The sequence below is a fragment of the Protopterus annectens genome, chromosome 8.part0, assembly GCF_019279795.1.
Source record: "Protopterus annectens isolate FY-2018-M chromosome 8.part0, PAN1.0, whole genome shotgun sequence".
NCBI lineage: Eukaryota > Metazoa > Chordata > Ceratodontiformes > Protopteridae > Protopterus > Protopterus annectens.
This window is the reverse complement of record NC_056741.1, coordinates 1,893,742,748-1,893,769,737: the sequence shown is the minus strand read 5'-3', so window position 1 is coordinate 1,893,769,737 and position 26,990 is coordinate 1,893,742,748. Positions and strand designations below refer to the sequence as shown.

The 26,990-nt window shown below is 38.6% G+C and overlaps 1 protein-coding gene across 1 annotated transcript in view; it reads left to right on the top strand.

Moving 5' to 3' along the window:
• The window catches only part of SLC9A5 (solute carrier family 9 member A5), a 2,700,532-nt gene that overhangs the window by 944,362 nt on the left and 1,729,180 nt on the right, over nt 1-26,990 (top strand). The window contains exon 2 of the mRNA XM_044081386.1: nt 24,963-25,265. Within this exon, the coding sequence (XP_043937321.1) occupies nt 24,963-25,265 (303 nt within the window). The remainder of the gene's footprint in view (nt 1-24,962; nt 25,266-26,990) is intronic.

Here is a 26,990-nt window from a genome sequence, read left to right as displayed (position 1 = left end):
TCAAAAATTCAACTCTGAGTCTTAACAAAAATGAAACCTGAAACTCATTGTTACACCTTTAAAGCATTTTTGTAGGGGTAACCCCCCCCCTTCACCACTATTATTTCTGTATACTACTCTGAGATCACTTTAACTTTGGAAAAAGGGTAAAGCTTCAGTAGTGCAGGTTCAAAGTTAGTTCATATGTAAGCTTTCACTGTTCTGAGCATTGCAGTTAAGCTCCTAATACCTTCAGCCAGCAATTTATAGAAGTAATAATCATTCACATTACCCTGAATTTGCAAAAGCATACTTTGTATTCTCTAATTTTGCAGGAGAGCCTAGTGAGATGCATGTGTCCCATACTTTGTGTTCTACATAACTTCACATTATGCTATGGAAGAATTCTAAGCACCTACCTTCATTTTTCAGAATGCTGCAGAATTACATTAAATCACTATATTTTTGGTATTGATCAGGATGATGCAGGTGATCACAACACCCACACTACTGCAGAGGTGTTAAAACTATCACTGCACTGACAGACCCTTGTAGAATCAATTCCTCTTAGACTACAAAAGAAAACCCTGAACAAAGGCCTGCAATTTAGTTACTTTTCTGGCTGTAGCCGGATAACTTCTAAGTATAGTGTAAAACAAGGTCTGAGCCAAACATAAATGAGGGTGATTAGAGACAGAGACAGAAAAGAAGCAGTGCTTTTTACAGAAGGTAATGCAAATAACAGTGACTCACACAAATCCCATTACATGCCAGTGGCATGGGAATTCAAAGTTACTTCCTTATGTCTGGCATGAGTCATACAAAGCGTTATGGGAAAGAGAAAGGGTTAAGGGAGAACAAGATCACATTGATACATTAAGTCCCATTGGTAGCCATGTTGTGGAAAACAGGCTAAAATTAAAAATAAAACACTTAGAGTGAATTTGAGGTATTAAAATATGTCAGGAAATAAAGAGTGAAAAAATAGATTTTTTTTAGTTCTAGGGTGGAGTTTTCCTTTAATTGCTAATGGGTACTTTCAGAAAAAGTATGACTGATCTAAACAGTTTAGTTTCACAGTGTGTACAAATGCTAGCAGCATTTGCTTCCAAACAGATGTGGACAATATATAACTCCATTGTAACCATTCAAACTAACATTCATGCTAACCCCTCAGTGGGTATTATTAAAAAATCTTTAATCAGTCACATGCATGCTCCAGCAAATGTAACTTCATATACATATACACATACACATACAGTATCCTCACATAACTTTCACTGTAGTCTGTTAACCACTTCCCCATCTAACATACTGTAGTTTTAACATCATTATATTATGTACACCTTAAACTTTAATGTATGCATTTCGTAAGCTATATCATAAAAACTCATAGCCCTGATTTCAGTAAACTGTATCAAAGGGCACCTACATTTGATTCTTCTCTCCAAATATTGTACTTTACTTACCTTTTATCTCTATCAGTTTTACACATTCGACTACCAATATACCCCCCTGCACCTACATCTGATCTATTTGTGTAAATATGTAAATACATTGTTGTTTTACTTTATATCTGTTGCTGTAACTAAAGTATGATACATTTGTTAGCTGTCACAGTGTGATCTAGGTCATGATTGAAAAGAGTCAGTTTGACTAGCCTATTGACATGGCTATCAAATGCAAAATTAAATACAAACAAAATAATATTAGTTTTGATATTGTTTATAATCCATATAATAACCGCCAATTCTATAGCAAGGAAAAATATTCCTGTAGTTCCCTGTGTAACAATGTGGGATACTACCAGCTTTGCCAGGAGAAGTAGGGCAGTGGATGTGTAACATATGCCATCACAGCTAGCTGGAATTTAGTAAAGATTTTTTTATTTGATTATCATACTGATTTGTACAGATTCCTGTGTTAAAAATGTAACAACAGTGTGCCCTGCTGGAGAGAAAAGAAATGTACATGCATTATTGTAACTGTTTAAATGTATATATTGTAACAGAGAATACTGGAAGAGAAAAGGTTAATATTAATCCTTCTGACTTTGAGAAATAGTAAGAAAATTAAATTACTGGGCCTAGTTCATAAAGATTTTCTCTCACAGTTTTGATTGAAGCCAGAGATGCAATGTCTGTAAGAACTATGGCTTATTAGCTCCTGTAAGAAGAGTGGAGGTGTTTATTATTATATGACCCCTCCCATCAAATACCTACATCAGTTAAGAAGAATCGTCCAGAAAATACTGTGAACCCAGCAAAGAAGTTTGAGAGCCATAGCCTGAAAGTAGCGAATGTATGTTAACGTTCTTGGTTTAGTGTACTTTACATAGTGTACTCCCTTAAGGACAGCTGACTGACTTTAGTGTGGTCAAACACTGCATCACAGATTAGTGGCAGGCATCACTTCCCCAGATATCTGTTACCATCTTAGTTATACTGCACTCCTTTTCCTCTATAATCTAGAGTGTACCTTTGCCCCTTCCTACCCATCCTGCCCACACTCCAGCTCCCCGAATTACACAACACATCTCTGATATACTGACTATTTTGTCTGAATATAGTCTAAGTTTACTTAACTGCCACATAACTACCTTCCACCCATATAAGATACATATTGCAGTAATAGGCTCTCTTTCACATAACACTGATAGTCTCCCAAACTCTCCAGTGTCTTGGACTATTAGCTCTGCCACTGTCCATTCGCTATGATCACTCCGCTCCTCTACCCTACCCCCATTTCCAACCACCCCATATCAATTACATTTATAGTTAGACACCACACCCTCTATCAGTTCCCTCCCACCCAATTAGAGTTTCACACCACAAATATCACTTACAAACCAACACCCTTCACCACACCCTTACTATCATTCATTATTAGTATATCAAACCCACTTACTTTAAGATACTACCCTTAAACACTCTTCACCAAACATGATGAACTATAAACAACAGTCCTACTTATTAAAAGCACTACTGTACCTATGTACTATCATCACCTTTCTCCTGCCCTCCTACCTCTCCTCTTACCACACTCCACTACTTATCAGTACCCTTCCACAATGGCAAACCAAACCTCTATCCACTCCCCTGAAACTTTGTAACTTCCCTATCACACTTCTAGACCTCACCTCCTCTAGATCAGTCTCTTACTTCCACTACAAACTGTCAGTCAGACCTAACCCTCACTCCTCATTAAAACATACTAAATTACTACACAAATTAAACATTATCTTCACCTACTCCAAAAACTCATTCACTGTGGTGACATTCACCCTAATCCAGGGCCCACCACAACACTCTACACAGACTCTAATCAGCCAAACCCCCTATACTATAGACCTACCTCCTCTCTCCTCTTCATTAACATAAATGCAAGAAGTATACTTAACAAACTCCAGGACCTTCACACCCTTTTAGCTGTATATAAAACAGAAATAGCAGTGCTAACTGAAACATGGCTTAAACCAGAACACCATAATAATGAGATTACAGCCCCTGGCTATAACATAATATGCAGAGATAGAGTAGAGAAAAAGGGAAGTGGCATAGCAATATTGGTCCAAAATCATCTCACCATTGAACAAATTGATAATAACACCCAAGAAATCAAAGATGTTGAACTAAGCCTTGCCAAATTAAAACCAAACTCAAACAAACATATCATTATTGCAGGTGGCTACATTCCACCAGGTAATAGCACTACTATAATGGAAAACCTGCTAAACTGGATCTCAAACTCCATGCCACAAGAAACTGTACTATTAGGTGACTTTAATATTGACTGGCTGAACTGCTCTAGCCACACTCCAACTACTCACATTGTCCTCCATAGATTTAACCAAATTATATCCACCCCAACCAGAATAGACAAAATCTCAAAACGCAAATCCATCTTAGACTGGATTCTGTTATCTGACCCCATTCTAACATGGCACTCTGGCTGTCTAACATTCTAAGTGATCATCAACCAACCTACCTAATTCGGAACAGACCCCATTACATAAGCCAACCCAACCTCAGGGTAATACGTAACAAAAAGACCTTTAAAACAACTAACTTCATCAATTCACTACAAAGCTGTAATTGGACACCCCTAAAACTAATATCTCTAGATTATGCCGTACAGTACTTTAACTCCACTTTCCTGCAAATCCTAAACTGTCAGGCACCCTCCAGAACTATAAGAGTAAAAGCTAACTATGCTCCATGGCTAACTAAAGATACTAAGACTACAATGAAAGAGAGGGATCAGGCCTGGAGTCAATATCAAAAGAACAAAACCAGTAATCTGAGGCAAACCTACCAAGAACTTCGAAACAAAGACAAAAAACAAATCAAACTAGACAAAAGTAACTACTACAAAAAGATGCAGGAAAAATATGCCAACAACCCTAAGAATTTTTGGGCTACAATAAATGGCATAATGCACCCAGGTAAAGCCACCACCCCAACCCCAGTACTACCCAACAACCATGACAACATTCTCACACAATTTAACAAGTTCTTTACCGAAACAGTCCAAACCCTTACCAATGTCCTCACTACCACTAGCAGCCCTATACCAGGTGCTAGCAAAACCCACCCTACTACTCGAAACAATACCACCAACTTTTCCCTACACCCTGTACCCACTAAAATTATTTCAAAGCTCCTTAAGAAACTCAAACCAATCACACTAGCTGCTGACACCCTACTAGCCGAATTCCTTCGGATAGCAGCAGATGCCATAGCCTATTCCGTGTCCATCCTCATAAACAGGTCACTTGAAGAATTCAAAGTCCCCACCCTGTGGAAAACATCACACATTATTTCACTGTACAAAGGGGGCAACTCCTTAGAACTCACCAACTACTGCCCATTCACAATACTCTCACCTCTATCCAAAATATTAGAGAGAGTTGTACATTCCCAACTACTTCAGTACCTCTTACAAAACAACTTAATCTCCAAAACCCAGCATGGCTTTAGGCCATCCCACAGCACCACCACAGCATTACTATCATTTACAGATAAATTTAACCACAATAGAAACAAGGGACTATTTGTATCTTCCATTTTCTTAGACTTATCTAAAGCCTTTGACATGGTAGACCATAACATTCTTCTCCAAACTTTATCTACCCTAAGCCTCAGCCCCTCAACTATATCATGGTTTACTAGCTACTTATCTGGTCGACAGCAGACAGTCCAATGGCATGACCAGCTGTTCCCCCTGCTACCAGTATCCATAGGTGTCCCTCAAGGATCCATCCCTGGCCCACTATTGTTCTCACTATTCACCAACCAAATCAATTCCTTCTCATTAACAGCATCAGTAGTACAATACGCATATGACACCACCCTTATATGTGTCGCTTCCACATTAAAGAAACTGCAAATCCTCACCCAAAATACTTTTACTCTACTGAAACATGGTTCACAAACATCAAACTTATTCTTAACCCCAAAAAAACTAAATTAATTATTTTTGGCTCAGGTCATGCCCCCCTCCCCCATCAGCACTTTCACCATTCACTCCAAAGATAACATTCAAATCACTCCAACTGCACATACTAAACTGTCAGATGTAGAAATAGACAATAACCTCAAATTTGACATCCATATAGCTCAAACCATTAATAAAGTTAATAAAAAAAACTAGGACTTCTCTATAGGAACAAACACTTAGTTTAAACAAACCAAAGCTACTATTGCAAGAACTCATCTCTTATCCATCCTTCTCTATGCTTCTCCCATCCTTACTAATCTCCACCAGAGCGATCTGAACAACATGGAATCTTGTTATAACAAAATAGCCAAGTTCGCTACTGAAACCTCATTCAAATCCCACCACTGTCTCGCCCTTAACCAAGTCAATTGGCTCGAGCTACCTCAACTACTTCCGTTTAATCAACTCACAATAGTGCATAATCTCTTCTACCTTCCAGAAAAAAAAAACCTGCACTTCAAAATATAATTAACTCCCACATCCCTACCAGAGCATTACGATCTAGTTCACAGAACCTAATAAGCGCTATCAGACACAAAAATGATGCTGGCAAATCTCTCTTCGCCTGCACTATTGCCAAAATCTGGAACTCACTACCTAGCCAGATTACCTCCACTATTCAATTTAAGAAACTCCTGAGAACCCACTTCTCAAATAATTGGCTTTGTTCATGCTACTCCCCAGGTTAATTTGCACCAATACTATGTTCAAGAATTCTACTAAAGGTCCCCTAATTCATTTCACTGTAAAGCTTAATAATCACTGGTTATTTCCTCACAAAATATTGAGAGTACTCAATTTAGAAAGAAGGAAAAAATGTTTTTTCTTGTTTGTTTATATTTTATATTTTGTATAAACCCTACTACTAGAATGCTGTATGCTGACTTTACTAAAGGAATTGTTAATCTATACATAACTTATGTTTCTATGGAACCTATCTTTGTATGATATTATTGTGTAATTTCTTTATGACATGCTATTGGAGCTTTTCTCCCCGGGCCTCCGCTGAAAATGGATATGTGTCCATTCGGACTTTCCCAGTTAACAAATATAAAATAAAAAATAAAATGACTTCTAGGAGCTACAGCCGATCTAAGCAAGGCTGTCTGTGTGTGTGTGTGTGTGTGTGTGTGTGTGTGTGTGTGTGTGTGTGTGTGTGTGTGTGTGTGTGTGTGTGTGTGTATTATTGACACCTATGTGATAAATCCTGATAGCTTCTAGCAATGGGAGGTTGAATGGGAACCAGAAGTCAGATGACCAGATGTATGTGATGTAATTCTGTACAGAAATAATATTTTAATATTAAAGGAGACTGAAGTCTCAGGGTGTCTGTTTCTTGGAACCTGACATAGAAGGATCCCTCACTTATTTCATCTTGCCTTGCTCTAGTAAGTGAACCAGGGAATAGTAACTCTTTAGATTAGTCAGGAAAATATAATGAGAACAGTTAAGTAGTGTTTTTCTGTAACTGTGTGAATCGTTACAGCTTTGTTATTTTTACTATTTCCTGTGATTGAAACTATGGCGTTTACTATAAATAGATATTTATTATTTTCATGTCCTTTTATTATTTATTTTTAAATATATTTAAACTTTTCATTGTGGCTGGTCCTTTAGAAAAAAATTTACATTTGAGAGTACTTACATCTATTGGTGATGACTCCTGAAAGCCTTGCTGTTGGTAAAACTACCATTTATATTAATATTAATTTCTCACAGTATAATTAGATACCCTTTTAAGAGCCTTATAGCAACTGTCTGGTGGCAGTGAATCTGCCTTATAGTCTGGGCAAAGTTGGTAGAGCAGGTAATCTGTGCCAGCTTTTCCCAGGAGTGTGTGTGTGAAAATTAAATCTCAGAGTGTGTGTGTCAGCTACTTAGAGAAGGGACATGAAGCACTGGTTTCACAGAGAGTGTGGTGGAGGACTTGGCTTGGACACTCGGTTGAGGACATAACTCTGCAGCTGTGCCAGTGGGGAGCCTTGCTGGGGATCCAGGGAGAGACAGAGAGAGAAACCCAGACCCTGGGCTGAGTGTGCTCCCTGTGTGCTCTTAAGGGAAATTGTGCTTGATGCAGAGGAGTCTGCATCTGGATATACTGAGTGTATCCATTTGTAATCCAAGTGAACATCCCTCTCCAGTGTCAGTGGTGAGTATTCAGGCTTCTTGATTACTGGCCCAGAGTGGGGACATTACATCCTGAATATGCAGTATCTGTTCTTTCCAGATTTTGTGATGAATGTCAAGTTTGTGTGGGAGGTCAAAGGGCATACCATTATTGAAAATGGAAAACAAAAGTGGTCTAGCAAACAGTCCTATGGTGCACCTGTGTGAATATCATGTTTTTTTGAATTATATGTTTGTGCTTAAACCAGCCTATAACTTTGTTTAATGAAGCCTATGTCAGATGAATTCTTAAATAACAGTATACAGTTCACCATTACAAATACATTTCATGTCAAGGAATATCACAGCAGTAAGTTGCCTGTGTTATTATAAATATAGTTACTAAGCATATGAAATGCAGTCAATGTGCTGTAGTTAAGTCTAAAACTGTGTTGTCTGTCAGAGAGTTGATCATACTTGGTAATGCAGTATAAAATCTTGTTTTTTTAAGAGTTTAATGAGGTGGCAAAGATCAACTATCCATCTGAAGCCATAGTAGGAGTGGCTGCTTTGGTAGTGGTCTGATCCAGGTATGCTTATAGTGGGTTTCAGTAGTACAATTTATGAGAGACTGCAAATGAAAGATGGGACAGTCACTATTTCACTGCCTAGTCCCAATAGGTTGGGGTATATTATGTCAAATTGTGGACTGTAGCTTTATTCCAGGTTAGCTAATAAACCCTTGACTTGAGCCTTAGTTGTTTTCTTAAACAAGAAAGTTGGATACTGTAGATATTTGTGTAGGGTATTGGGGATATAGTAGAAAGATTGCGGAAGACAGATGCGCCAGGATAGGGTGAGGAGGAGACATTTTGCCTAATATCATTTAATGGTACTTAAGTAAGAGTAACTTCTGTTTAGAGAAAACATTGTTGCTACATACTTGTTTTATAGTAAGCAAAACTTGTTTTGAGTTGCTTTAGTTCTGCAGTTTAAAGCTCCCTAGAGTATTTGTATTTATGTAAATATATGCTAATTCTGTCATCTCTACACAACTTAAGGTAGTCATTATGCTTTTTATTATTGCTTGGGTCACTCTCCATGCTTCCCAGGCAATATCCCACTTATTTAATTGTCATTTAAGTTCAGTTGTTAGCCATAGAGTATCCTGACTGTTTTGAATAGGTTTAATGAGATTATAAGTTGAAAACACTGTGATAACATTATTGTAGCTGCACAAGATATTCCATTCAAAATGCTGCAGTTCAGACAAGAAAGAGCATGATAATGGAAGAATGTGAGCTCTACCTAATGAGTTACCTAATGAGTTTTGAAATCGGGGGAACTTTGTGAGTCTAAAGGAAGCACATGGTTGAAAAAGTACAATGATCACTGTATGCATTTGGAAATATTCTCAACAAGTGTATTTTATCAGGTATGTTTGTCAGGAGCAAGTCCAGTGTACTGGCTATTTCTGCTGCTTGAATTTAGCTTAGTGCCTTAGTTAATAAACTGTGCCAGCCTTAAGGCTAAAGTGAGTCTGGTAAACTGAATATGGAATGACCCATGCTACTCAATAGTCAGGTCACTAAACAGTTCTTGTTTGTTCGCACATCTGTCTGCACGCACATGTAGATCATATCAGTATGCCTTGTATAGTGGCAATTGAGGATGGGCTCTGTGTGTGTGTGTGTGTGTGTGTGTGTGTGTGTGTGTGTGTGTGTGTGTGTGTGTGTGTGTGTGTGTGTATATATATATATATATATATATATATATATATATATATATATATATATATATATATATATATATATATATATATATATATATATATATATATATATATATATATATATATATATATATTTATATATGTACACACACACACACACACACACACACACACACACACACACACACACACACACACACATATATATATATATATATATATATATATATTGAGAGAGAGAGAAAGAGAGAGAAAAAGAGACACACACACAAATATGTACATAGAAATATATACAAACATACACACACACACACACACACACATATATATATATATATATATATATATATGGGTCCCTACAGATGATCGAAATTCCAAAAGGCCGACTTTCATATGGCCGAGACCATATGATCGACTTTTGAAAGTCTGATTGTTCTGAATGGAGATCTCCATACAGTGTGGAATGGGAAGATTTCTCTTTTCTGCACTGTAGTGCAATCTTGGAGTTGGTATATTTAAAGAGTAGGAGGTGCAGAGGGGCTTGCCCCCCTGCTAACAACGTGTTGGTAATTTTTTGTGTTGTGTTGCTGTTTTTTAACAGGTGTTTGAACTTCCAAAAGTCAATCATATGGTCTCAGCCCTATGAAAGTCGGCCTTTTGGAATTTCGATCATCTGTAGGGGACCCATATATATATATATATATATATATATATATATATATATATATATGTGTGTGTGTGTGTGTGTGTGTGTGTGTGTGTGTGTGTGTGTGTATGTTTATATATATTTCTATGTACATATTTGTGTGTCTCTCTTTTTCTCTCTCTTTCTCTCTCTCTCAATATATATGTGTGTGTGTGTGTGTGTGTGTGTGTGTGTGTGTGTGTGTGTATGTGTGTACATATATATATATATATATATATATATATATATATATATATATATATATATATATGTAGAGAGAAAGAGATACATAGATATATATACATAGATATATAGATACATTTATATATATATATATATATATATATATATATATATATATATATGTGTGTGTGTGTGTGTGTGTGTGTGTGTGTGTGTGTGTGTGTGTATGTTTGCATGTGTGTATGGATCATTGTCTTATGCTGCGTTAGAAGTAGCTAAAGGTTTTTGATTGAGATTGACAGCACTATCCTTTAATAGGGCAGCATCATCACCATGACTTTGACCAACTCTATGGTCTCTGAAAATTGTATATTTTGTTGTATTGTTGTGAGAATGAATGACCTATATCTAAGCCATGTGTTGATGATGACATACACTTTATTACTGAGAGCAGAAGCCCAATACTTAGCCTGCATCCTTTTGTTAGCATTGCAGGATTAGTAAACCAATGGATAAAGTGCTGCAGTGTATGTCATTTCAATGTGTTTAATTCAATGGGCCCAACTTGAGTTTGGTGTCACCTAACTGTAGTAGCTCATAGACTGTCATAATGGTAATGAATTTAATTAGAGTGGGACAGACTGTTGTAGGGGTTGATTTACTAAGGATTTTAATCAAATGCTAAAAGGCAAGGCCTTGATGGTGGTAAAATTTGGTGTAGTTGGTCCACCAAACCTGAATACATACATTGTATGTGAAGGTATAACCATGGTATAGAAACTTTGTGTGAAAGCTTATGCAACCTTTAAATAATAATTTCTATATTAATTGAGTTAGAAGAAAAAATTAAGAGTAAAGTAAGCATGTTAAAGTGTTGTAATGAGGAAAAATGGATAGGTAAAAGATAAGTGTCAAGTGAAAGACTGAAGTGTTTGTGTGAATTTTTGGTGGAGGCTCCAGTCTCCTCCTTCATTCCAAAAAAATGGAGGTGGATTGACTTGCCCATTATCTAAACTTCCTGTAGATATGTGTGTCTGTGTGTGGGGGTCCTACAATTGGCTGTAAGCTCACCCAGAATTGATTCCATGTTTTATACCATTTCTTTTCTAGAGGGATAGTCTGACCCCCCCTCCCAAATCCCTGATTAGAATGAAACCAGTATTGGAAAAAATAAATGTGTATCATGTTCATTTCACTTCCATACTGCTTTTTGTACATTTTCTCACACATACACTTTTATGTAATGTAAAGCAGAAGAAAGTATGGCTACGTGCTGCTACTGAGATCAGATTTTTCCCACCTTAATACATAATGACAATTCCAGTATTAATGGTAATTTGTAAAAAGGACAGGTCACTGTGTGATATGTTTGCAGTGGCCCTGCATCACCAAAAATAATCGAAATGATACTTCTAAGGTCAGTGAACTCAAAAAATTGGAAGCATTGAAATTAATTATAGGACCACAAGAATGAGTTGACCATAACCTATGAGGAGAGAGCCACATGATTAGTTGTATTTCATATCCTATTTTTGGGTATAATGCAATGGTGTTCCATTCTGGATTGATTTCCTGCCTTACGCTTATTTGACTGGACAGTTTTTCAAAGATAAAGGGTGCCTTCCCCATGGTATAACTGTCTAGGGCTTAAGGAGAGGACAGTTAGAATGTCGAAACACTCTTCTTGTTTTGCCACTGAAGTGCAGTCCTTCAGCAGACCCCATGGGACTGTCAGTCAGCTAGTGATCCTTCAAGGCTGGGCAGATAAGTGGCTTGTTGTGGAAAACCTTCCACTATTTTTATTTTTATTTCTGTTAAGAAAACTTGAGGCTTTCTGATTGAAATGTTAATTTTTTTTAAGAAACTAAATGTTTTGCACTGTCATTGCATTTCTAATGAGGTTTGATGTGTAAATGCATGTACTTTTTTTGTAAAAGTTTGTTTTTTTTTTACTAAATTTTCCTATATGTTTTGAAGACTTGTGTGCTAAGGACATAATATTTTACTTGTTGGGATTGTCTCTTGCTTAATTACATCAGATCTACTACTTCTGTACATATAATTTATCATTTCATTCAGATGTTACCATCTGTTTCAGAGGCCTCATTTTTTTTCTTAATCTATGGAGCAGTTATCTGTCTCTGTGTGTGTGAGATGCCTGTGCACTGGCCCAGCAATCAAGGTGCCTCAATCCTCACCACTAACGCAAGTGAGGGGGCATCGACATAGGGAAGGATAATAATACACACACAGTAAGGTATAATGTTCTTTAATAGCACACAGAGATTACAGTCAGTCTGGGGCTGGTTTCTCCCTTTCTCTCCAGATCCCCAATAAGACTCTCCACTGGCACAGCTATAGGGTCCAGATCATAGCATAATGGTCAAGCTAAAATCTCGAGCACCATCTCTGTCCAACCAGTGCTTTGTGTCCCTGTCCAAGTAGCTGACCCAACCACACTTTTATATTTGAGTTATATACAAACACACAGACACTCCTGGGGAAGGCTAGCACAGGTTGTCCAGCTATGCCCCCTTCTCTGCCAGGCTATAAGATAGAAATTACTGCCACCAACCACTAATATCAGCTACTAAAAAGGCCCTTAACAAAGGGTGTCCAATTATTACTGTGCAATATTATTATCCAAATGGTAAGTGTGACTGAACAGCAAAGCTTATTGTAGTGACTTGGATAGTATCACTATTTGCATACAATGTAATCTAGATCTTAAATTATCTCTACACAAAACAGCCACAGTTGAAAGGTTTAAAACTGTTTAATAATAAATAAAAACACAAGACAATACTTCTTACTACACAGTGCTAGTCAAGAGTTCAGAGATCACAGGGAAATGCTTAAAATAATACAGTAGAAAAGTTTTGACATCAATACAGAAAAAAGCTAATCTAATCTTCCTATTTCCTAGCTATATCTAAGAGAAAACACAGTTCTAAAATAAACTTACATATACAGCATAGGCAGAGTGCTGGTGATGTTGGATGTTCTCAAGACAAATGTAAAATGCCCTGAGTCTCTCTGTCCTTAAATTGATAACACAGTACCACTGACTCATTTCCGATTACATCATTACTTTCTGTTTCCTGGGCTAACAGACGCTCAGAGTGTAACAGCCTTTTGATCTTGCACCTGGAGATGAAGCTACAGCAATAAAAGACATTATACATGCAAATTCTAGCAATTAACTTTAGTCTCAAAACAAAAGCAAGAATTCCTTCATCCAGACATCTTAGCTGCGGGTTTTGTGATCAAACAATTACATAATACATGATTTATCAGCTTTCCTACAGCAGAGTGCACAGTTGTTACATTTTTGCAGTTCCACATTTAACACCATTTTCTTCCATTTAATAGAACAAGCCTGTGGCTTATATTAATATTTACAAATAACAGAATTATCTACAAAATTCTATCTGGCTAGGCTGGTGGCTTTCACATATCTTCACAGTGTGCTTACCTTCCCTTGTCAGCAAAAAGAAGACAATTGCCAGGGAGTCAGCTGGTGGGTGGGTGACTGCTGTGAACACTCATTGTTCCTAAGACCAATCAGATATTTTCCTCCAGACCCTCTAGTGTAGCATCTACAACCACTATGGACTGGGAGATAGCCACTTCCTCTGCAGCTGTAGTCATGCCCTTGGCTGGCAAATCAGGACTACTCATCAGCCTCAGGAGAAAGGGCAGGTGAAGGTTCTTCATTTATACAAAACCACAACTGCCACAGGTCCAAAAGAATCACAATTAAATAAAACTTAGCACCTCGGCAAAGAAGTCTTTCAAGAGTAAAATACATTACTTACAACAAATCTTAAAGAGCTACAAATACCATAATTATACAGTTAAAAAAAATTAAACAATTATTCAGTTACTACCACTACATCACATACTTCCAATTACATTCCTTATTGAGCCCTAAGGGCTCTAAAGTGCTGTATTTCAAGATGAAAAGAGTCTTTTTGCAAAGGTTTGTCTTTTAGGCTTACACACTCCCCTATGCTTACCTCAACCTTTTCCAAAACACAACCTTGTAAATCTTGAGGATTAGAATTATGCAGGGATAAGAAATGCCCAACCAAGTTTCTTCATTTGGCTGGGATAGGAATCATAAATCTAGGATGAGTATGCCCATTAAGGGTTGGTTGTTTTCCAGGGAGTTTCTCAGGAAAAGTGAAAATAAAAGATTATAACTTCTCCTGTGTCTGTTTCTATGGGCAGAAATGATTTGCTGGGATTTGAAAAAAAATGACTTCCATCTCTTTCTGACTTGGATTGTCTATTAGAAGAGCAGGTATTGCAAGAGGAAGGTTGTTGAACTTCAAGAATTTCTTTGCATTCTGAAGATTCTGATTCTGAGGAAATTAGTTTCAGATTTCCCAATGGAAGAGTTATTGTTTTCTGAGATTGTATCAAAGGTGAAAGAGGCTTTTCAGTGGGCGCTGAATGAAATTCCTGTTGCTCAGAAAGTGTGTTATGTCACATTTGGGTATGCCTAAGTCTACAACTCCTGATGATAATGTTTTCTCACTGCTTTCAGTTTACCTGACAGTCAGCTTCCTGCCTCAGGAAATTTGACAGGTTATACTCATAGGTATTTATCTACCCCTATCCAAAAAGTAGGTCTTGCAGTAATTTCCCTATCCAAAACTGCTTCTGCTGAATAGATTACTGTGTTAACCTCTTTCTCTCTGGCAAGCACAGAAAAGATTTTATTAAGCTGCTGAAGAAAATGTGTTCTCCTACTTTAAATTTCAGAATTTTAAACTGTCAAGCTTATATGTCAATTTTTTATTTTATCTTTTGAGAGCATGAAAACGTTAATGGTTAATTTTCCCAGAACACATACCTCCCTGCCAGATTGGTAAAGGCTTTTATTCAAGGGTTTATCTGGTACCAAAGAGGGAAGAAAATTGAAGACTTGCACTAGACTTCACTTTTCTAAAATTTTTGCCAAGTTTCCCAAGTTCTAAATGTTATCCTTTTAGTCCCTTCTGCCACTGCTCCTGTTAGTAGCTTTCATGGTTCATAAGTTCATAGGAGAATACTAGGCTAACTATCCTAAAGGGTCATTTTAAGCCTAGCCAATAACCTGAGGTCAGAAACAAACTCTGTACCTTGTGTCTATAAGGTGAAGACCTGAACCATTATGCCAGACCCAGACCATCACATTGTCATTAGCAAGCAGTTCAGGCATTTTTAAAATGTTCTGTGTCCAGCTTACATTATAAGTGTTCATCTTACTCTTTGGAATTTCCACTGCACTAAGTGTATTTACAAAGTGCCTGACCTCAGTAAATTGCTTATCGCAGACTTCAAGATAGTCACATATCTCCATATTTGTACAATTGTTTTATCTTTGCAAAATTTTTTTCCAGTTATCAAGACTTTTTACTAGTTCTTCAGAATCATGTACTCCGTCTGAGTTTTCAAATCAACTTGTTTTAATATTCCCTCATCCCTTCTCAAAGAATTGTTTTCCTGGGATGTCTGCTAAATTCTGCCCTAGGAAGAACCTTTGTTCCTCCAGACAAATAGAGATGTTCCAACAATACCTGTTTTTTCCAATCAAAGCCATGTATTTGCATTTATGATTCCCATGCCCCCCTTGGCTGGACACCACAAAAGAAAAATCCAGTGGTACCTCTGGTCAAGTTTTGACTCAGCAACTTCACCATTTATCATTTCAGATTCCTGTTTTGGGAGTTTTAAGGAGAAAGGCATTTTTGTGGGTAAACCAGATCTCTTCCAACTCAGGCCTATCATTCTTTTTTCCAATTCCTCGCTAGTCTGCCACTACAGATGATTCAGACTTGCTACAGAGAGTGGTTTACAAAGGTGTGAAAGTGCAAGGTCTGTGGCACTCCCATGATATACATAATCACAAAAATTTCAGAGAAATTATGGCAGTGAGCAATGCTTTGAGAGATTTAAATCAGCTCTGGTACCTGGGACCTCTGTGAGTTTACACAGATAACACAACAGTGATGTGGTTTATAAACAAACAAGGGGATAAAAGATCTTACTGTCTTAACATACTTGCTGTGATAGCTTGGGAGATAGCAACTCAGGTCATTTTGATTCTTCTGGCTTTATACATTCCATCAGAGAAAACTTGATTTCAGACAAGCTAAGCTGGACAAGAACAGATCCTCAGAGATGGAAACTTCACCCTGATGTCTTCCAAGAATTGATGTAGCTGTAGGGAACACATCAAGTAGATCTGTTTTCCTCCTGTAAGGATTCCTTGCAAGCAGGCATGAAATACAGATCCTTTCTCATTCTCATGGATGGAAATGTTCCTGTATGCTTTTCCACTGACCAAGGGTACTTCTGATGATCCGGAAAGATTACCCAAAGTTGTGGTGGTGCCTGCCTTATGGCCCATGCAGCAGTGATTCTCTCTTCTTTTCAGTCTAGTCAAGAGTAATTACCTCAAGCTTTCCCATTAACTGGATTTACTCATGTAAAACAGGTTATTTGATAAACCTCAGCCTGGAAAAACTTCAGTTAACTGCCTGGATTATAGAATTTTGATACCTTTTAAGCACCTTTTTTCTTAGGATGTGCAACAGGTGGTGACAAAAATGCTACTAAAAATCATATTTGTGTAGCTGGGAAAGATTTTATTGTTGGTGGCAGTCTAAGAACCATAACTCTCTTCAGGTGCATCTACCTTTGGCTCTTGATTGATTGTAAAAGTTACTGCTTGGCCTTTCTTATTGCTCTTATCAAGGATTTATTTATTGACCATTTCTCCTTGCCTGCCTTAAATTTCCTCCTGTTTGAACCATCCTCAACTTATGCATATCTGGCCACCTAGTAAGCAGCTGACTTCTCCTTGGGATCTTAACTTTGTATTTGAAAAGCCTAGTCATTTTTTTTCATTTGAACCCAAGAAATTCTTAACATGGAAGCCTGTTATTATTCATAGGTTCATAGGTTCATAGATTCATACTAGGCTATCTGCCCTAGGGCATTTATAAGCCTAGCCAGAATGTGTTTGGCTTTCGCCACCCATTTTAAATTTATTTTGCTATGCCCTTTTTCATAGGTTCATAGGTTCATAGGTTCAGTGTGTGTGGCTTTCACCACCCCTTAGGATGAGAATACTATACCCATTAGTTTGCTGTGACTCTGTCCAGCAGTGACACAGAGATGATTCACAATCTCCCATCCACAAGATTTCTCTTGAACAGAGTCAGTGAGGGCTGCCTCACATGGACTGGGATTCTGTTCCATAGTGTAGGGAGTCTCTGGGTGATGAATCTGTCCTCCAGCACGTCCCATTTATATCCGTGTTGAGGTTTAAGTCTCTTCCTCGTGGCTCTGGTGGATTTGGATTTTTGAGGTGGAGCATGTCCATTAATTCCAGGTTGGACATGGCCTTGTATGTCAGGCACAGATCACCTCTGAGCAGATGGTATGTGACTGAATAGAGCTGGAGTTTCTTCAGTCGGGCATCGTATGACATATGTTTGAGCCTTTATCCTTTTGGTGAGGAACTTTTGGGGTCTTTCCAACTGCACAGGTGTCCGGGGGTAAGGTAAATTCGAATGGGGCATTGTACTCAATCATTGGTCTGATAAGTGAAGAGTACAGGGTACAATGACCTCTCCTGATCTGGATGTGAATCCTTCATGATCAGGTGGGCAATGTAGAAGGTCTTCCTAACCACTTTGGCAATGTGAGTGTCAAAAGAGAGGTTACTGTCAAAGGTCCCTGATAACTTCCCAAAGGGTATGACTATACATTTTGGCATTTAGCTTAGGCCATGGCTCTGGCACCAGTTATCCATTTCTATGAGACCTCTCTGGAGGATGTCTGTGTCTGATGGAGTGTCAATTATGGTGCCCAGTTTGCAGTCATCTGCAAATTTTGTCAGCCACAATCCCCTATGTTTGCCTGCACTTCAGAAAAATAAATGAGAGTCTGACATGGCACCAGCAACTCTAACCCTGTGTGTTCTGTCCTTGAGCCAGTTTGCAACCCATCTTGTGACATATGGGTTTACATCTAAGCTGGTGAGCTTTTTATGATGCCTGAGTGGGGTATTGTGAATGCTTTGCTAGGTCAAGGTAGGCTGTGTGAACTGCCTTACCTCATCAATGGCCTTAGTGACTGTTTGAAAAAGTCGACCAAGTTCAAGAGGCAGGATCTGCCCTTGACAAAGCCAAATTGGGTAGGATCCAGTGTCTGTAGGTCCCCAATGTCTTTATTTATGAGTTCCATTATGATCCTCTCCATAGCTTTGCAGACAAGGCTTGTCAAGCTTATGGAAGCACCGCCTTTGTGGAGTGGGACCACAGTTGATCCTGTAGTAAGGCTAAGATTAAACAGCAGCCTTATGTGTGTTTAGTTCCTCATTGAGTTCGTAGCACACAGCGGGGACACCGTCCGTCCCATTGATGCTGTGTTTTTGCTTTAGAGAGCAGCTCTCACCTGGGCATCTGAGATGTTTGGGAGGCTAGACTCTGGTGGGATAGATATTTCTCCTTTGGGGGGAGGAGGGAGAAATTTGCACTGAACCTGTCTGCCAGTATGTTGGCAATGTCTGTGGGTTCACTGATTTTTTATCATTTTGGACTAATTCTGAGCATATCTGGGAGTTTCCACCCAAGTTTCTAACATAGCTAACGAAGGCCTTATGATTGTCTTTTGTGTCATTAGCAATTTTTCTCTCAACGTTGGCCTTGGATGATTTTATGAGTGATCGTAGTTTTTGCTAGTATTGATCAGAGATGCCTTCCTTTTAGGGATTTTGCTCTGTCATGTAGTAGTTTTCTCCTCTTGTTGTAGAGTTTGTTTATGGCTGGGGTCCACCAGACCGCCTACCTTTGGTGGAAAGGGTCTTGATTTTATTAGGGATTGCTTGATCCATACATTCCTGGAGGTGCTCGTAGAAGGCATTTGTAAGGGTTTCAGCAGTGTGGGTTGTGGTTTCCACTGGCTCGGGGCCTTGAAGGATACCACTCCAGTCTTAAGAAGTGTGAAGTTTGCTTTTGAGAAGTTCTTCACTGTGGTCTTCTTTGCTGGGGGTGGGCCGGGATGTGGATCTCCAATGAGATTAATTTATGGTCTGATCTCACCAATGAGGGATATACTTCCGGTGTGGAGCATTTTGTCCCCATGTTTGTGATGATCAGGTCTAGTATATTTTCTCCTCTTGTGGGAATGGTGACTAGTTGTTCCATAGCATTTGAGTTTATGAACTCCAGGATCCTTTGGGCTAGGGTGTTGGGGCTTGAGTAATGTTCCCAGTCTATGTTTGGGTAGTTGAAGTCACCCAATATGATGGTGTTTGGAGAGACATTCATACTCTCCAGTGTCTTCAGGAAGGCTGTGTGGGTTTCCTGAATTTGAGAAGGTGGTCTGTAGCATGCTACAAACTGTAGGGCAGTTTTACCTATGGTTAATTGCACCTGGATGGTCTCTGATGCTACTAACCTGGAGGTGTGGGTATCCTTTATGAATATGGATACTCCTCCTTTTGTGGTTTCCGGATTTTGGGGGCATGATATGAGGTATAACCTGATAGTGCTGGGGTGCTCTCAGGAGCCTTGAACCAGGTTTCAGTCACAGCACAGACATGGATGTTCTCCATACTGCATGCATCTTGAGGTTTAGACTTCTGGCATTGAGCAGTATTACCCTTAGTTTTTCTCCATTTTTGTTTCTAGGGGCAGGTTTATCATTTGAGCCTTGCCTAAAAAGGCACTATGGGGTGGCAAGAGCCTTCAATATCCGGAAGCCCAGGAGTGACAGGTGCAAGCCATCCGCAGCGTGGCTTGTCAAGCATGTCATCCCAGGCAGACAGACATTGATCCTTAGAATGACACCAGTAATTAAGCCAATTATTAAAGCTGATCATTTTGTCTCTGTATTGTGGCATCATTCTTGGTGAGGTAGGATACTGCTCAGGGTCAGGGTCATACCGGCCTGGGCTACATAATCTGAGAGCTCCTCTATGTCTCTTTTCATGTACCGGCATGGACAATGACTGAGTCATACTTGTACTTGCTGTGGAGTGACCTGAGTGCTTGTGTTATGTGGCGGATTCTAGCACCTGACAGGCAGCTTACTGTGATCTTTTCCTTGTTCAGTCTGGTGAGTGGGACATCAGTGTGTCTGACTATGGAGTCACCTATAACAAGTGTGTCTGGCATTGTGTTTGGCCTTAAGGGCTGTGACTGTTTAGCACACTGACTTTGAGAACTATGTGTTGCATGTCTTATGTCTTGAGGTGGCAGTTGCTTGGGTGTCTGCTTTGGAGGCCTCTGTAGTTTTGGTAGATTTTGATCAGTGCCTCCGAGTATGTCTTTGTGTGTTTATGTGTTTGTTTTGCAGTTATGATAGTTCTATGTGAAACTGGGTTTGTGGTGTGCGTGGTTTCCTTCTCCTCCTGTCTGGTCTTGCCAGTCCTGAGTTGAGAGAGCTCAGCCTCCAGTTTGGCTATATAGTTGCATCTCTCACATGTATTTGTGTTTTGTGGGAGAAGGAGTGGGTTGTCTGTGTACATGAGGCAATTGTAACATTGCCTCAAGATGCCCAGATTCACCAGCTGAACAGGAGAGGATGCTAGCAACTGACCCTTCGACATGCTAGAAAAAGTGAAAAAGTTCGAGGTTAGTATACTGTGCCTCTGTCTAACAGTGACACAGAAGTGATACCCGGGGTAAACATTCATTGCTCTGAATTTTGTTAAAAGAGTATCTGAGTTACAAAAAGTTATGTTGAGTCAGCCCTACCTCATTTCATAAGGACGGGTTTTTTTTTTAAAACGAACCTTTCTTTTATACTTAATATGGTCTTAAAGTTTACCTTGAGCCCTTTCTTCTTTAGTAAACCCAGGAACAGGAGAGAAAAGATTCTTCATTCTCTGCATGTTTGCAAGCAGCTCAGATACAACATAGACCAAAGTCATGCTTTCAGGAAAGCTGACAAGCTGTGTGTCTCCTATAAAGGTAAGAGAAAGGGGCAAACAGTGTCATAGCATGACTATTTCCACATGGTTGTCTCATACTATTGTTGTTATGCTGTTTGTAATAAGTCACTTCCAGGCAGGGTTAGAGCCCAGTCCACCAGAGTTTTGCCTTCTTTGGTGGCTTTCTGTAAAGGGATAAACTCTAAAAGTATTCTTGAGGCAGCAACTTGGTCCTTTCCTCTATCCTTTTTTTTACAAAGTACTAGAAACTGGGTTCGTTTTTCAGGTCCAGAACAGATTTTGTTGGAACCAATCTCCAGGGGCTCCTGGATTGTTAGTTTGCTTTCTATCCTCCCTTTTTAGTTTCTAAGCTGTGGTAATCTACCCAAATAGTTTAGGCTACTGCAATGTCTACCTAATGTTGAACTTACCTTAACAGTAGATGTTCTCATAGATCAAGTGTTGCAGTAGCCCCCTTCTTTTGGTGTTTTTTTTTCAGCATTGCTGGAGTATGGATGTATATAAAAGAAAACAAGAGGTAGAATTCCACTAGAAAATAACTTTATTAAAACACCTGTGGCACATCGGCAAAACCTTTAGAGGAGTAAACAGATGAAATCCAGTTCTTAACTAATACACACTCAGACACACACACACACACACACACACACACACACACACACACACACACACACACACACACACACACACACAGTCAAACACACACACACACACATAATATAAAAACATCTCATGAAAGAATTGAAATCAATTAGTCCATCATTACAATAAAACGTCTAATTAAATTCCGTATTAAACCCTATTGGTCTTAATGTCTTGTACTATCATATGCACAGAATATTCATCATATTAATCACTGCTGCAGTAACCTTAGCTTTATGGGCTATGTTCTGTAAAGGATATAACAGCCAGCCAGCTCCCCGAAGCCCAAACTGTCAGGCAGCTCATGCTGAGCTGACAAAAATACAGGTTTTGGTGTGAATACCTTCAATGCTGTACTGCCGCTGCAGGTTACACTCCTCTGATGCTCTTGAAGATCAACGGTCGGCTTGTGCTGTTCATTTGTTGGGCAGATAAACTTCTTTTTGGGGTAAAAAAAACTTCCATTTTCTTATTTCTGTTGCTGTTTTATCGCTTTCCTCTTCAAGAAAGTTATGTTAAAGCTAGGAGTTTTGTATTAATGGACTGTCACAGACTGTGATGTACTTTTAAACTGACAGTAAAAGCAAGCACTTCATTTAAAAGTAACTACAAAGTAACTGAAAACATTTTTCTGTGGACAAATTGTGTTTATTTTACATGTTTAGGGTTGGCATATTGCTTTAAAGTGCCCTTTATTGTGTTCTTTCTGTCAAAGAAGTAACTTTTTAGACTTGTAGTGTTTTCCAGCATTTATTGCTTGTCTTACTCAGAGAGAGGCATAATTTTTATCTTGACCATGAAACATACTACCATTCCAATGATCAGTCCTTCTTCCAGCCAGAAAAAAGACAAAGTTAAGCAAACAGCTTTTCCCACCACAGCTGACTAGCAATTTGCCTCAGCCACAAGTGGGTGACTCTGTTGTTACCTTTTGTTGTGCATTAGACCCCTCATCGTTTACCCCAGATCTTTCTGGTGCAGCACCTACAGCCACTATGGACCTTGGGTTAGCCATGTATACTATGACTGTTAGGATCTCCTCAGCAGACAAGGGAGAGCCACTCTTGTTGGTCCTGGGAGAGGTAAAGGAGAAGGTTTCCCTGTTGTGTCAGAATGCTGTACCCATCCTTGGAAAAGCTGCTGTTGCCATTAATAACATGGTTGCCCCATCTTTCCTGTTAAAAAGAAACAGAAAACCAAGCATGTATCTACTGCTCCTCAAATTTGTTTGAATAGGAGTAGTTTGCCATTTCTGACTCATGGTTTAATCCTTCTTATAAAGTAGTTTCTGGTAAAAAAAAGAGTGATTCCTGTTTTTCTGAAAAGATTTAAGATTCTGTGTATGAACAGGAAGGTGCAAGGATGGATACATTTTTTCCTCATATTTTTGATTTAGACTCTGAGGAGAACTCAGTTTCTGATTCTCCCTGTTGGGATTTCTCTTTTTCTGAGACTATTGTTAGAATGTGCCAGTATTTTCAGTGGGAGAACAATGAGGTTTTTCAGTCCCTCAGAAAATACTATGAGGAGTTACAGAAGAATTTCCAGATCATATACCCATTTCTCACATTCTGTTTGCTTTAGAGGATGGGTATATTACTGTCAGCAATTTTCCTGATAGTCCAACAGCTGTCCCTAAAAAGGCAGAGAGAATGTATAAAGTTCCTCAGTCTTTTAAATGTTTGCACACCATTCTTAAACCTGACCCTGCAGCTATAGTTCTAGTTGATCCCACTGCTGAGCACCTAGTCAATTAAAATTCTACTCTTTCTGATAAGGATAGGCAAATTATTGATAGGCATGGGAAAAGGTGTATACTTCTGCAACCCTGATTTGCAGAATTTTGAATTGTCGGGGTCATATGACTTTGTTCTTATTATGAAAGTATCAGCAATTTCTTCCTGTGAGGAAAATTTTGCTTTGAATTAGTTTCTTCTATTGCACAGGCCACTACTCATTGTTTACTATTCCAGAAAGGATCAAGGCCCACTCTACCAGGGCCTTGACTTCATCTATGGCTTTTTGGAAAGGGTTGGATTCTAGAATCATTATAGAAGCTGCTTCTTGGTCCTCTGTATATACTTTTCCAAAGCACTATAAACTTAATTCCTTCCAGATAAGGCTTTGCTATGACAATTCTCCAGGTGCTCCTGGACTCTTTTCCTTCCACCTCCCAAATGTAGTAAGCTAGGGTGATCCACTCTTAGACCTAAGGCTACTACAGCAGTGTTCAACATGATGAATGTAGTACAGTTGTGTAAGTAAACTTACAATAACAGTATATGATCTAATAATCACTGTTGCAGTAGCCACTGCATCTATCCATCCATCCCAATTGTTTTGTGGCATGCTTTTTATGCAAAGGTATAGACATTTACTTAAACAATTGTACTTTCCTTTTGTAACAGTTTTTTTAACTTCCCACCCCCATCTAACCTATTTTTTTTTTCTAAGACTGTAGCTCATAAATTCATTTTCTCTTTACTTCAACATTCCAAAACGTGTAGCAACTGGTCTTTCCAGACTTTATTTTTGATGTATTTTATATGTTTCTGCAAGATAAATATAAATACTCTAACTCACAAGTGCACTTCAAGATATATATCACCCCCTCCATTAAACAGCTACATTTCCCTCCTATTTGGAATTTGTGGATGTACGTACCCTTTCATATATGTTTTACTTTTTGGTATGTTTCCTAGTATTGTACCTTTCAGGACTCTTGCCTTCCTTTCCAGGGAAGTAAAACTTTTGACTATGTCTTTTTACATGGAGCTTCTGCTGAGGTTCAGACAGTTAGGCCATGAGGAAGGCACCTTTTAACTTTGAAAATCTGGCTGGTCAGTGGGTGGTAGGACCAAGATAGCATTTAGAACATCTACTGTTACTGCAAGTTTATTTACAGTACAATACTTTCCAACTCCCCACCTGCTTAAACTAGATAAGCAGATAAGGAAATTGAGTGAATGTTTAGTTATACATTTAACCATTAAATCTGTTAGTAACAAGGTCCTGCATAAACCATTCTGATTACCTTGAACCTTGGTTTATGTATTATGGCACATGTATACATAAGGTACAATATTACTGTTCTTTGTAGTTTCAACTTGTATCATAATGGAATGTTTGAAGTTGGAAAATTTAAAAGTATAACATACTGACTTTTTTTTTTCCAACAGTGTTCCATCTGTCCAGTAAGATGACATCAGTGGTACCTGAGAGTTGTCTTCTTATAATGCTCGGTTTAGGACTTGGGGGAATTGTTCTGGCAGCAGTCAGTAAGGCAGAATACCAATTGGAACCAAGCACATTCTTCCTTTTTCTTTTGCCCCCTATCGTGCTAGACTCTGGGTACTTCATGCCATGCAGGCTGTTCTTTGACAACATTGGTGCCATCTTGACTTATGCTGTAATTGGTACTCTGTGGAACTCTTTTGCTACTGGAGCAGCACTCTGGGGAGTCAAGCAAGCAGGTGTGATGGGTAAGTTACTTCTGCTTTGTTATAATGCATTTTTTTATAAAACAGCAAAGATTCATGCAGTAATATAAGTCAAGCTCTTCAAATGAATGGTGTAACATTGAGAGAATGGTGTGAGGCTTGTTTAAGGGCAACTCTTTTGTGCGTGACATGCTTGAATCTGATGGCTGTATTCAGATTGTTTTAACTGTAAAGTGACCTTTGACTTTACATTACAGATTACTTTAAACCAAGTTTGCAGATGGAGAGCAAGTAATAAATCACTTGGACTCTGTTACCAGTTGTTGTTTGCCTTTTCGGCTTTTCCCGGTTAGGGATCGCCACAGCGGAACTCCGGTCCGCTAATGATTGGCAGTCGATTTTTATGGTGCCGAGTTGCCAGCCCGACGCCCAACCTTCAGCAAAGGCACGCCCATTCACACATGTCTTTCAGAGGCCACTCAACCATGGGGAGGACATGCAGACTCCACACAGAAGGCACTCCAGCCAAGAATCGAACAGGAGAACCTGTTGCTGTGAGGTAACAACACTACCTCTGTACCACCGCAGATATGTTTGATTAACTCTTCTGTTACTTTCTTATAACTCATGAGCACAGGAGAGTGATTATCAGTGATTTATTCCTCTGAGTTTTGTTTGAATGCAGCCGAAAGATAGTTGTTAAAAAAGGATAGCTTGGCCCATGTAACCAGAGAGGATTTTATGTTTCATTTGCTGCCTCTTTTCAAAATAATCTATGTTTATTGTAGTAATAAGTGAATTCCTTGTGTTTCCAATGTATTTGTTGTCTTACCAGAAACCTAATAAGATAATTTCCTTGGATAAATTTACATTGTAGGGCTTACCATAAGGGTTACAATATTTTGTAATCAACACCCTATATCTATTTTTCCCCCACAGGGCTTAAATAATGAGATTCCTTTGTCTGTTCTAAGCATATGTGATGTATGCTTGCCCCCAAGGCCTGTATATTTTTCTAGGTATGTGCTTCAGAAGTGAGTAAGGTGTCCCTAAAGAGTTTAGCTGTGAATGGTAGAAAAGCTACCAGGTCATTTCCTCGTGTGAAGTGAGGAGTAATTAAAAATAGTTAGCTGGACACCTCAGATAGATCTGTTCACCTCCATTCACAACAAACAACTGGCTCCAGGATTTCTTGCAAGCAGAGCTGGAAAACAGATCCATTCACTTTTCCTTGGATGGGAATGTTTGTGTATATGTTTCCACCTTTTCCAATGATATCTAAAGTCATTCTGAAGATTCAGAAGGATTCTACAAAGATAGTAGTTTAGGGTCCTGTGATAAACCTTGATGCTGCCAGCCCAGCTAGTAGGAATTTTGTAAATAATTATATATTACTTGAAAATATTAATATGTGTTATATAGAAATGTGACACTGTCAGCCCAGCTAGCTAGAATTTTGTAAATAATTCTATATCATTTGTGAATAGTAATATGATTTGTATACTTGTCCTACAAATGTAAGAAAACTGTATGTTATTTGCCGAGCTTCAAAGATGCAACCACAGTAAACCCTACTGGAAAAGAACAGAGTTAACTTGCCAAACTCTGAAAAAATAAGTTGACAAGTAAAGAGTTTTATGATTGTGTTTACCACAGCTAGAAGACAGCATGTCTGTGGTTAGAAATTCTTTTTATTGTGTGGAAACAGAAATAATTACAGGTTTCAAAGTTAAAAGTGTGTAATTGTTATACGATTTCTAGTTTAAG